Source organism: Clupea harengus, chromosome 11 (assembly GCF_900700415.2).
Source record: "Clupea harengus chromosome 11, Ch_v2.0.2, whole genome shotgun sequence".
NCBI lineage: Eukaryota > Metazoa > Chordata > Actinopteri > Clupeiformes > Clupeidae > Clupea > Clupea harengus.
The window spans coordinates 515,600-527,247 of NC_045162.1; the positions used below are offsets into that span (position 1 = coordinate 515,600).

The window sequence follows — 11,648 nt, forward strand, 5'->3', positions numbered from 1 at the left end:
CCGAATGGAAGACTACACGTATTAAATAGCACACCGAATGGAAGACTAAACTCATTTTGTGGAAAACCTAAACGTGTCAGTTGTGGCATTTCAAAGTTTTCTAGCGCGACATAGTTTTCAGTTCTGCCCAGGTGCGAAAACCACAGGACAAAAATACATGTGGGTAAGGCTGGAGTATCTGGGCTACTGTGTCTGCGTGTTGAAACACACACACACACTCACACACACACACACAGCTCATAACATATGAACTCGGCCAGAGCTACAGCAAGTGTGAGGTGGGGTTTTCCGTTGCACTTGCTGACATAAGCAGGCAATAGTTTAGATGGAAGATGCGTTCGTTCCTCCTCGTACGGTCGTCCATCTGAAGATGCGTTCGTTCCTCCTCGTACGGTCGTCCATCTGAAGATGCGTTGGTTCCTCCTCCTGCGGTCGTCCACCTGAAGATGACTTCCTGCGCTCACATATGGGTCTACCCTATTTGCCTAAAATGAGACTGGACGCGCCTACCTCATAATTATACTCTCCACTCTTCTTCCACAGAGCGCTGTCGAAGCCCCCCCCCCACACCCCCCCCTTATCGTGACAATTTAAGGGGTTTGTATTTACTTAATGAAGATTTACCCACTAATAAAACCCACTGTAGAAGCAAGACTAGACAGATGAAGACTGTGGCCAGTGTGGTGTATATCACAGAGAGTATGCAGTCTTAAGTAGAATCATTCAGAATTCAATAGAGACAATTGTTCTAGGTAAAAAACTGCTATTATTATTATTATAATTATAATTATTATTATTACTATTATTATTAAAAAGATGCCCCGTGGTGCCTCATACAGAGAGTGTAGTTTTGAGGAGTCGCGCGAGGAGTAAAACCGGTTCTGAGGGAAGCCACTGATCCTGGGCCAGGTGGTTGGCGCGCCTCGAGACACCTGCACTCGCGGCACCGCTCAGTTACCCACGGGGCAGAAGTGTGCTCAGTGAAGGGCAAAGGTGGACGCGGACGCAACGCGGCGCCCTCTCCGTCAGCAGCGTGTGACAGCTAGGTGTCTGCTCAGCGTTTTTTTTTTACTAGACTCCAAGTGCAGTATAGCGTTAGGTAAGGCACGGGCGTGTCCGCGCCGCGAACATTTATAGTTTACCCACCTTCATTTGTCCCACTACTGACTAAACCCCTGCTTACAATATACTAAATACTGAACTGAATGTCCCTGTTATAGATTTCCCTCTAAACCGACTCAGAAGTGGTTTGCCTATTCTTTGTTTCCATTCAATTCCACTGTCCTGTTTTGTGCGTATGATTGACGTATCTCTGCTGTAATCAAACATGGTGTTATTCCACGTCCGCCAATCACGTGTAAAGCAGGCGGGGCAAGTCTGTGAGTAGCTCACGAGAACGTCTCCTCGAAATTAGAACAACAGTGTGTCCCAGACGCGTGCACAGTGTGTGCGGAAGCGAAGAAAGGAAAACCGGCCAAAAGTTCAACGGTAAGTGCTTTTCTCCTCAAATCACAAAGAAGACATAATAATCACGGGGGTACTCTCTTCGTTCCCAATAAGCTGTTGGTCTGTGTTTTTGAGGAAGAAAACATAAAATGATTGTTTGACTGTTAGTACATGACTCATGACGGTCACGGACAGCAGAGATAAGCATTCCCGATAGCAGGCTCTGAGAATGTGATGTTTTCTTCGGCATTCCACGCTAATGTGCAGCTCCTCTCGGCTCATTAAAGAACATTCCTCTCTCTGTCCCACCTTGTGTTCAGTGTTACTTGACTGCATTTGTCAAGGGTTGTTAATGTCACACAAATGAAGATGGAACGCGCGGTTGGCTAATCAGTAGGTTACTTAGGATAGACGCGATTCATGTTGTATGCATCATACAGTACCAGTGAAAAGTTTGGACACGCCACCTCATTTTTTGAGAAGTTTTTTCTTTACTTTTATTATTTTCTACATGGTAGATAACCATTTTTTTTGTTTAGTACATCATTCCATATGTGTTCTTTCGTAGTTTAAATGTCTTCAGTATTAATCTACAATGTAGAAAATAATAAAAGTAAAGAAAAAACTTAAACGTGTGTCCAAACTTTTGACTGGTACTGTATATATACCATACATATGTATCATGTACATTTGTCACATCCAGATACCTGTATGAATTCACCTGTCACGTTTATGATTCTCTCCCCACCCCTCCTCTGTGCATGTTTGTGTTTATAGTTTTTCTGAGAACATGTATGACCTCTTTGAAGCGTTATCAGCCTAACCCATAAACGGAACACTGTTCAAGTGGAGTTGAAACTTACCAAGTATTTGTCTGTCAACCAATTTAAGAGCCTTTTAGATGCTAAGGATGTGTCTCAATGCTGTTGTTTTAAATGATTCTCTGATTTAATTATTTTGACTTTTATGTAATTTTTTTTTATATATACTTAATTTCTGAGTTGTTTAATGTGTTTTGTTTATTTATTTTGTCTGTTTTGTTTTGTTATGGTTTGTTTATTTATTGTTGTATGTATTATGTAGCCTCAATCAGGGCATTGCTGCAAAAGAGCCCTGTGCTCAGTCAATTCTCCCTGAATAAACAATGATGATGATGAACCCTATCCTCTATCTCAGCACAGCTGGGCAGAGACATGTTCGCCAAGGCCACCACCAACCTGGTGTCGGAGATCGACCCGGACGGCTCGCTCATCCCCGTGCGCCGCCTCAACGACTCGGACAAGCTCAGTCCCCTCGCTCTGGTCATCAAGCGGAACCGCTTCTGGTTCTGGCAGCGACCCAAGTACCTCCCGACGGGGTTCACTCTCAACGATTTACTCACTGGAAACCAGACCATCGAACCAGGTGCGGGGTAGAACACACACACACACACAGACACACACACACACACACACACACACACACACACGTGATCTGAGCCCTAAACACCTCCATCCCTGTGATCTGAGCTCTAATGGTAATTCATTTCAACATTTGGTCTTGGGTGTGAAGGACTGCAGACAGCTAGGTCTGGCCATTTGCGGCCCGTTGGCTGTCCCTGACCGGCCCACGTAGGTCAATTGTAAATTAGGAATCAAACGTAAATACCTGTACTTATTATACGGCTCTTCAGAATGTTCCAAAAAGTTCCGTTGATTTGAATGGGCCATCCCAACTTTCGCAGGTTTGCAATTTCTTTATATTCACTGCTGCAAAAAATGTATGACTGCTGTCATTGGCAACGGGTTTTGTGCTTCTAATTCCAAGTTACAAGTCTTTTATTTGTCAGATGCACAAAATGACACAGGGTCAGACTGGGCACTGAAATTCTTACGACAAGGCGCCGACCAAAAACCTACCATAACATAACATAATATAACATAACAAACCATGACGTACACTCTCTACAAATACTATGAACATAATTTACACATAATAAACATATAATAACCTAAATAACCTTAAACTAAATATACAAGATAAATATACAATACGGTGTGCTAAACATATAACAACCTATACATATAATACTAAATATACATATAGCAGCCTATACATATAATACTAACATATATACATATAACATATAATACACATTTAATAAACTATGCTAACCTATTGACCCACATACAACCCAGTGAGGGAGTTACAGGTAGTGCAATTTTCCTGATAAGGTATTTCTGCTAGTGCAAACAGTAGGTTGGAAGTGACAGTATATGTAAGTGTAGTGCAAACAGTAATATGAAAGTGACAGTGACAGTGCATGTAAGTGGCGAGTGCAAAAGTGGCGGTGGAGTATCAATGTCCATTTACTGTAGCAGCCTGATGGCCCTAGGGTAAAAACTGTTCTCCAGTCTGCGTGTGCGAGACCGGATGCTACGGTACCGCCTTCCAGAAGGCAGCGGGGTAAAAAGTCTGAAGGCTGGGTGGTAGCAGTCTTTTAGGATCCTGCCAGCTTTCCTGAGGCATCGTGTGTGGTAGGTGTCCTGCAGGGCTGGGAGCTCCCTGCCGATGATGAACTCCGCAGTCCTGACCACACTACGAAGGGCCTTGCGGTCCTTGGCTGTGCAGCTCCCATACCACACTGTGATGCACCCAGTCAGGATGCTCTCTATCTGTAGAAGTTGGTGAGGATGACTGGGTTCATGCCAAACTTCTTCAGTCTCCTCAGGAATTCTTTTTTTTTATGGGGGGGGTCGTCTGATTATAATTTCATCAACAGTAATTCTGGATTGCCTCCACCAAACTAGTAAATAAGAAATAAGCAAATCAGCAGCGATTATTTCCCAAACCCTCGAAAGCTGTTGCAATGGAGATTTAACGTTACTTTCTGTTTTCAGATAAGGTAGCAGATAGTGTTGAAGAATGGGTTACTTGAAATTGGACGACTTTTAGATAATATATGAAATTGAACAACATAAACACCTATACAGATAAAATAAATCAACAAGGATATTTAGATTGAAACCGTCATTGAAACTTGAAGTCAGAAGGTGGGTTGCTTTGCATTTGCGTGAAGAACTAAACGGCAACAAAATCATTAAAAAGAGGTATTTTGGAGGAATGTCTTCTATTGTTTTGGCAAGTAACCGTATAATAAGCGGGATATTTATTTCCGTAAAAATATATTTATTTATTTCCGTAGGCCTACATTCGTGCGTGTGGGTGTGCCTGCAAGCATTTGCGCTGATAAAAAATGATATCACTATTAATTTGTATACTTATACTATTGCATTGCAAGCTTGCTCTCGTGTGTGTGTGTGTGTGTGTGTGTGTGTGTGTGTGTGTGTGTGTGTGTGTGTGTGTGTGTGTGTGCCATGTATATTGATCGTCTGGGTACACCTTTAATACTGCAAAAACATGCTCATTTTCAAAATCGTTTTTTGTGAATGATGATTAAATGTTGATTAAATAATGTTGGCGTTTTTACTATGCCTGCACCACATTTTTGATAGCCTAAATGTAACATCTACTCTTACCAGTAGCAGTTAATCAAAACCATACAATTTAATGTTTTTTATAAAGAGATACAACTTATATTGAGCAGAATTGAGTTCAGCCTATTGGTCCGGCCCTCCACAACAGTCCCACTATCTCATGTGGCCCCTTGGGGAAATTATGAATTGCCCACCCCTGCTCTACAATAACCATTTGGATGCTAATGAACGTGAAGGCAGGTTTGAACATTTGTAAGAAGAAGAGACAGTGTAAGCAAATGTCAGTAAACAATTCACAAAGATCCTTCAAATCCCCCCATATGATAACTTGGTGGCAACTGCCAGGTGGGGATAAAGCAAGATCATGTCGGATTTAAATCATATCAGACAGTAGACATCATACGGATGGACAAGTGAAAGACCCAGAGTAACCAAATAAAGAACTGAGAGTGGGGATTTGAAAGAAGTTCAGAACAGTCCTGTAAGTTCATTTATACAGCCGGCCGGCTCACAGACACACACACTCATTCGCTTGCTCAGGAGACAGAGGTGTCCATCCCTTAAAGAAAGAAAGCAAGATGTATTAAATTACAGAATTATTCCATCCAGATTCCAGTGGCCCGTGAATGCCAAACCATTTAAGGCATTCCTTCTTTTTGTTCTTTATAATTAATTCCGCACTCCTGGATCATTTGATGAAGTCAGATATTCAGCAGCTTAGACCTGTTTTGAGAAAGCACATTCTGCAGTTATCATCTTATTAAGGTATGCATTAGTAATCTGTTTAGAGAAAGCACATTCTGCAGTTATCATCTTATTAAGGTATGCATTAGTAATCTGTTTTGAGAAAGCACATTCTGGAGTTATCATCTTATTAAGGTATGCATTATGTAATTTTATTTATTTTATCAAATTTATCAAATCATATCAAATCAATCATATCAAATCAAATGAAGTATAATCAAATGAAAAAGTCAGTCAGAAAGAGCCAAGTAAAATTCACGTGGGAAATGTAAAGCCAGACGAGAGAGCAAGTTAAAACTGGGACAGAGGGCTGTGAGAAAGGGCAGCGAAAAGAGAAATCATAAATGGTCAGTCCGTGGCGCAGATAAGGGAAAGCTTCCAGACGATAGATGTGTCAGCAGATTAAAACAGAAGTTCTGAAAGTGGAAAATACCACAAGAATCATGTGTTATTACTATGAACAGGAAGAAGTACCTTATTTCTGATTGACTCTTGCAACTGTGCTCTCTTAAAGCAACAGTGCACTTATCGTAACTGGCAAAACTAATAATATGCATCACTATTGTATTACTTTTGATATTCATTTTAGCCTGTGTAAAGTTCATTTGTTTCAATGTACCGGTAGACACCTGCGGCTTATAGACATGTGCGGCTTATTTATGTTCAAAATATATATATATTTTTTAATTCAGTGGGTGAGGCGTATATTCAGGTGCGCTCAATAGTCCGGAAATTACGGTAATCTGTTTTGCAACTCTGCAGCTCAGCTCCAGCTCAGCTCCTCCCCCTTCTGATCTAACAGCAGTCTTCTGAGAGATAATTTTTTTAAGTACCTTAAACACATATATGCAGGACGAAGACTGTTCCATAAAAAAAAAATGCTAACAATTACTCGTAATTGTAACACTTCATACAATGATTTTATCTCGGATTAAGAAAAATCATGTGTAAGTGTGACGGTGGTCAAACTGAGGACTGACGAATACTGCAACTGCTTAGTTCTTTTATTCCTGTTCATGCACAAACATCACAGTTGGTACACAGCATCTGCACCAATAAAATCAAATGACAAAATACATTCAGTACGGCAGCACGGTTAGCTAGCTTACGGAACGTGGAGAATGGGAAATTCCCAGCGAACTAGCTAGCTAATGTGTGTATAATGATGAACCTCGTGGTATACAAAATATGATAAATCTCTCTGCCCATTGATAAAACTTCTTTACAAACAACACAATACATACTAATCATATAAACTAGAAAATAAGTTATCTCACGGTAGGAACCTCCATCTAATGGTAATTGATTTTATACCATATATTGGAGACCCAGTCTTGGATTTGGTCAGTCATGAATCAGGTTTTAATCTTGAACAACGGTGGCCACCATTGTAAGACAGAGCTTGAGTTCCACTCACTCACAGAGCTTCACCTAAGACGTGTGTGTGTGTGTGTGTGTGTGTGTGTGTGTGTGCGTGTGAGACAGAGCCTGAGTTCCACTCACTCACAGAGCTTCACCTAAGCCATATCTGATTATCCATTGAAGGATCGCTGTTAAATGCTCTCTGAGAACCAGGGGTGTCACCCTCTATATTCACGAGGTCTTGGAGACACAAGTCTGAGCCATTTGCTGACACTTTCATGATACTTTGAATACATTCCCTCAGGATAATCTCTTTTCTCTAACCAGAAATGATTACATTCTAACTTAAAGTCCAAATAAAAGGAACAATTACAACTAGGTTTAAGATACATTGAATTATTGACTATGGCATATCCTTATTAACTATGAATCTTAAATTCTGGTTCCTTCAGCTCTAAACACCTCCATCACTGTAATCTGAGCTCTATAAGGTTAGCTGTGGGGTCGATAAGGTTGGCTGTGGGGTAGATGAGGTTAGCTGTGGGGTCGATAAGGTTGGCTGTGGGGTAGATGAGGTTAGCTGTGGGGTCGATAAGGTTAAGGTTAGCTGTGGGGTAGGTAAGGTTAAGGTTAGCTGTGGGGTCGATAAGGTTAAGGTTAGCTGTGGGGTAGATAAGGTTAAGGTTAGCTGTGGGGTAGATAAGGTTAAGGTTAGCTGTGGGGTCGATAAGGTTAAGGTTAGCTGTGGGGTAGATAAGGTTAAGGTGAGCTGTGGGGTCGATAAGGTTAAGGTTAGCTGTGGGGTAGATAAGGTTAAGGTGAGCTGTGGGGTCGATAAGGTTGGTCGTGGGGTAGATAAGGCCCTGACTGAGGTGTGTCTGTGGTTGCAGTGGTGAAGGTGATGGACTTCCTGAAGTGTGTGTGTGTTTGCAGTGGTGAAGGTGATGCACTTCCTGAAGTGTGTGTGTGTGTGTGTGTGTGTGTGTGTGTGGTTGCAGTGGTGAAGGTGATGGACTTCCTGAGGTGTGTGTGTGTTTGCAGTGGTGAAGGTGATGGACTTCCTGAAGTGTGTGTGTGTTTGCAGTGGTGAAGGTGATGGACTTCCTGAAGTGTGTGTGTGTGTGCGTGTGTGTGTGTGTGTGGTTGCAGTGGTGAAGGTGATGGACTTCCTGAGGTGTGTGTGTGTTTGCAGTGGTGAAGGTGATGGACTTCCTGAAGTGTGTGTGTGTTTGCAGTGGTGAAGGTGATGGACTTCCTGAGGTGTGTGTGTGTTTGCAGTGGTGAAGGTGATGGACTTCCTGAAGTGTGTGTGTGTGTGTGTGTGTGTGTGTGTGTGTCTGTGTTTGCAGTGGTAAAGGTGATGGACTTCCTGAAGTGTGTGTGTGTGTTTGCAGTGGTGAAGGTGATGGACTTCCTGAAGTGTGTGTGTGTGTTTGCAGTGGTGAAGGTGACGGACTTCCTCAAGTACTCGGGGACCTTCGGGGATAAGATGGGCACCCTGGTTGAGACGGGTGTGGGCGTGGCCAACGTCTCGCTGGAGGGGAGGAGCTCCGCCAAACTGCAGTCCAGCTTCGGAAGCCTCCGGAAGGAGGAGCTGGACGTCCGCAAGCTGCTCCAAGACTCCAAACACAAGTGAGAGCACACACACACACACACACACGTGCACACACACACACACACACACACACACACACACACACACGTGCAGACTCTCACACTCACACACACACACACACGTGCAGACTCTCACACTCACACACACACAAACACACACACACGTGCAGACTCTCACACACACTCACACACACACACACACACACACACACACACACATGCAGACTCTCACACTCACACACAAACACACGTGCAGACTCTCACACTCACACACACACACACACGTGCAGACTCACACACACACAAACACACGTGCAGACTCTCACACTCACACACACACACACACATGTGCACGTGCAGACTCACACAGACACGTGCAGACTCTCACACTCACACACACACACACGTGCAGACTCACACATGCAGACTCTCACACTCACACACACACACACGTGCAGACTCTCACACTCACACACACACACACGTGCAGATGTAATCTGCATTGTGTAGACAAGCAAGCCCACCCTCAACACCCCGCCAAACCCCCCACCACAGATTCAGAGTATTAATACAAGACTTTATTTTAGTAAAGTAAAAGGACTTTTAATTCATAGCTCTTAGTAAAGTACACAAAAGACACAAAATGTACAGAAAAATGTACATCTAACATCTAAAATGTACATCACAAAGTAGTGTTGGCAGGTGTCAATCAAAAAAGTGATTGATGTGTTGGCAGATGTCAATCTAAAGTGTGATTGATGTGTTGGCAGGTGTCAATCAAAAAAGTGATTGATGTGTTGGCAGATGTCAATCTAAAGTGTGATTGATGTGTTGGCAGGTGTTCATCTAAATAGTGATTGATGTGTTGACAGGTGTCAATCTAAAGTGTGATTGATGTGTTGGCAGGTGTCAATCTAAATAGTGATTGATGTGTTGACAGGTGTCAATCTAAAGTGTGATTGATGTGTTGGCAGGTGTCAATCTAAAGAGTGATATATGTGTTGACAGGTGACAATCTAAAGTGTGATAGTGAAGTGTGATGCTGTGCTGTAGTTCACCCTCAGCCGAGAGGAGAGGAGAGGAGAGGAGAGGGGAGGAGGGAGAGGAGAGGAGAGGAGAGGGGAGGAGAGGGGAGGACAGGAGAGGAGAGGAGAGGAGAGGAGAGGGGAGGAGAGGAGAGGAGAGGACAGGAGAGGAGAGGAGAGGAGAGGAGGGAGAGGAGAGGAGAGGAGAGGAGAGGAGAGGGGAGAGGAGAGGAGAGCAGAGGAGAGGAGAGCAGAGGAGAGGAGAGGAGAGAAGAGGAGAGGAGAGGACAGGAGAGGAGAGAAGAAGAGAGGAGAGGAGAGGAGAGAGTAGAGGAGAGGAGAGGAGAGGAGAGGAGAGAGTAGAGGAGAGAGGAGAGGAGAGGAGAGGAGAGTGTGATGAGACCCTGGGGCAATAGGCAATAGAACTGTGAGGGTGATCTTTGCCCCCCTGTAAAAGCTGTGGTTTGAACATTAACTTGAGGGGAAGTCAGAGCTCCACACAGGGACCCACTTCCCCTTGGGCACACACACACGCACGCACACGCGCACACACACACACACACACACACACACACACACACACACACACACACACACACACACACACACACACACACACACACTTCCCCCGGGCTACTGGCCACCAGCCATGAAGAAGTGAAACCTCAATCATCCGTGAGAATAACTGCTGTGTGTGTGGATTGTGCGTGTGTGTGTGTGTGTGGATTGTGCGTGTGTGTGTGTGTGTGGATTGTGCGTGTGTGTGTGGATTGTGCGTGTGTGTGTGGATTGTGCGTGTGTGTGTGTGTGTGGATTGTGCGTGTGTGTGTGTGTGTGGATTGTGCGTGTGTGTGTGGATTGTGCGTGTGTGTGTGTGTGTGGATTGTGCGTGTGTGTGTGTGTGTGGATTGTGCGTGTGTGTGCTTATTGCATGTGTGTTTATTGTGTGTGTGTATATATTATGCGTGTGTGTGTGATTATTGCATGTGTGTGTGTGTGTGTGTGTGTGTGTGTGTGTAGGGTGCTGGACCTGGAGCATGATCTGATGGAGCAGGTCCGTGAGCAGCGCCGGCGTGTGTTTGGGCTGGTGAGGGAGCGGGTCTCCACCGTGCAGGAGTGTGTCGTGTGTGAGGAGGTGGAGGACAGCGGGACCTGCAGTGGCCTCTTCGGAGTACTCACACCTGCCAAGATCAAGGTAACTGTGTGTGTGTGTGTGTGTACGTGTGTGTGTGTGTGCAGTACCACTTTTAGAACTCTTGTGAACGCAGCACCACTTTTAGAAGTTGGAAGTTGTGAATGCACTGCCTGGTAGAGCTCAGTGGGGCTAGATCTGCAACACATGTGGAACCTGGGAGAGTGTAGCGGGGCTCAATGTGAGAGAGTAGCCTACGGAACCCCACGTCTTCGACCGCGCTGAATGGCTGGTCGTCCAGCCCTATAAACTCTTCCTGTGATACGTGGGTTGTGTTAGCAGGCGTTCCTCTGCCTTCTTCTTGTTGTTTTCACTCTCCTCGGTCCTCTTTTCAAACTCGCCATGCTCCGCTACGTGATGCGACTTCAAGTGCCTTAATACGTCGCTTGTGTGAAGGATTTTAGCTCAACTCCCCCACGAGGTATTTTATTCTTGCACAGACCGAGATGGCATGTGTGACACTCTTCCGTCTCACACACTTTATAGTACTTCCACACCGCCCACATATTTTAGATTAACAAGCATGCAAGAATGTGGCTCTGATGTGTGTTAATATGTTGTGTGTTATTGAAGTGTATGTGTGTTGTGTGTTATTGAAGTGTGTTAATGTTGTGTGTTATTGAAGTGTATGTATGTTGTGTGTTAATATGTTGTGTGTTATTGAAGTGTGTTATTGAAGTGTGTTAATGCTGTGTGTTATTGAAGTGTATTAATGTTGTTTGTTAATATGTTGTGTGTTATTGAAGTGTATGTGTGTTGTGTGTTATTGAAGTGTGTTAATGTTGTGTG

General features: G+C 43.9%; 1 protein-coding gene across 2 annotated transcripts in view; it reads left to right on the forward strand.

The window, feature by feature from the left end:
• Nucleotides 1-1,379: 1,379 nt before the first annotated feature.
• gsdmeb (gasdermin Eb) overlaps nucleotides 1,380-11,648 on the forward strand; it is an 18,860-nt gene continuing 8,591 nt past the window's right edge. Inside the window, exons 1-4 of one of the 2 annotated variants that reach the window (XM_031576745.2) lie at nucleotides 1,380-1,488; nucleotides 2,623-2,850; nucleotides 8,468-8,660; nucleotides 10,688-10,862. In XM_031576745.2, coding sequence (XP_031432605.1) covers nucleotides 2,640-2,850; nucleotides 8,468-8,660; nucleotides 10,688-10,862 — 579 coding nt within the window. In that variant the 5' untranslated portion in view covers nucleotides 1,380-1,488; nucleotides 2,623-2,639. The remainder of the gene's footprint in view (nucleotides 1,489-2,622; nucleotides 2,851-8,467; nucleotides 8,661-10,687; nucleotides 10,863-11,648) is intronic. The other variant, XM_031576746.2, reaches the window with a different exon arrangement.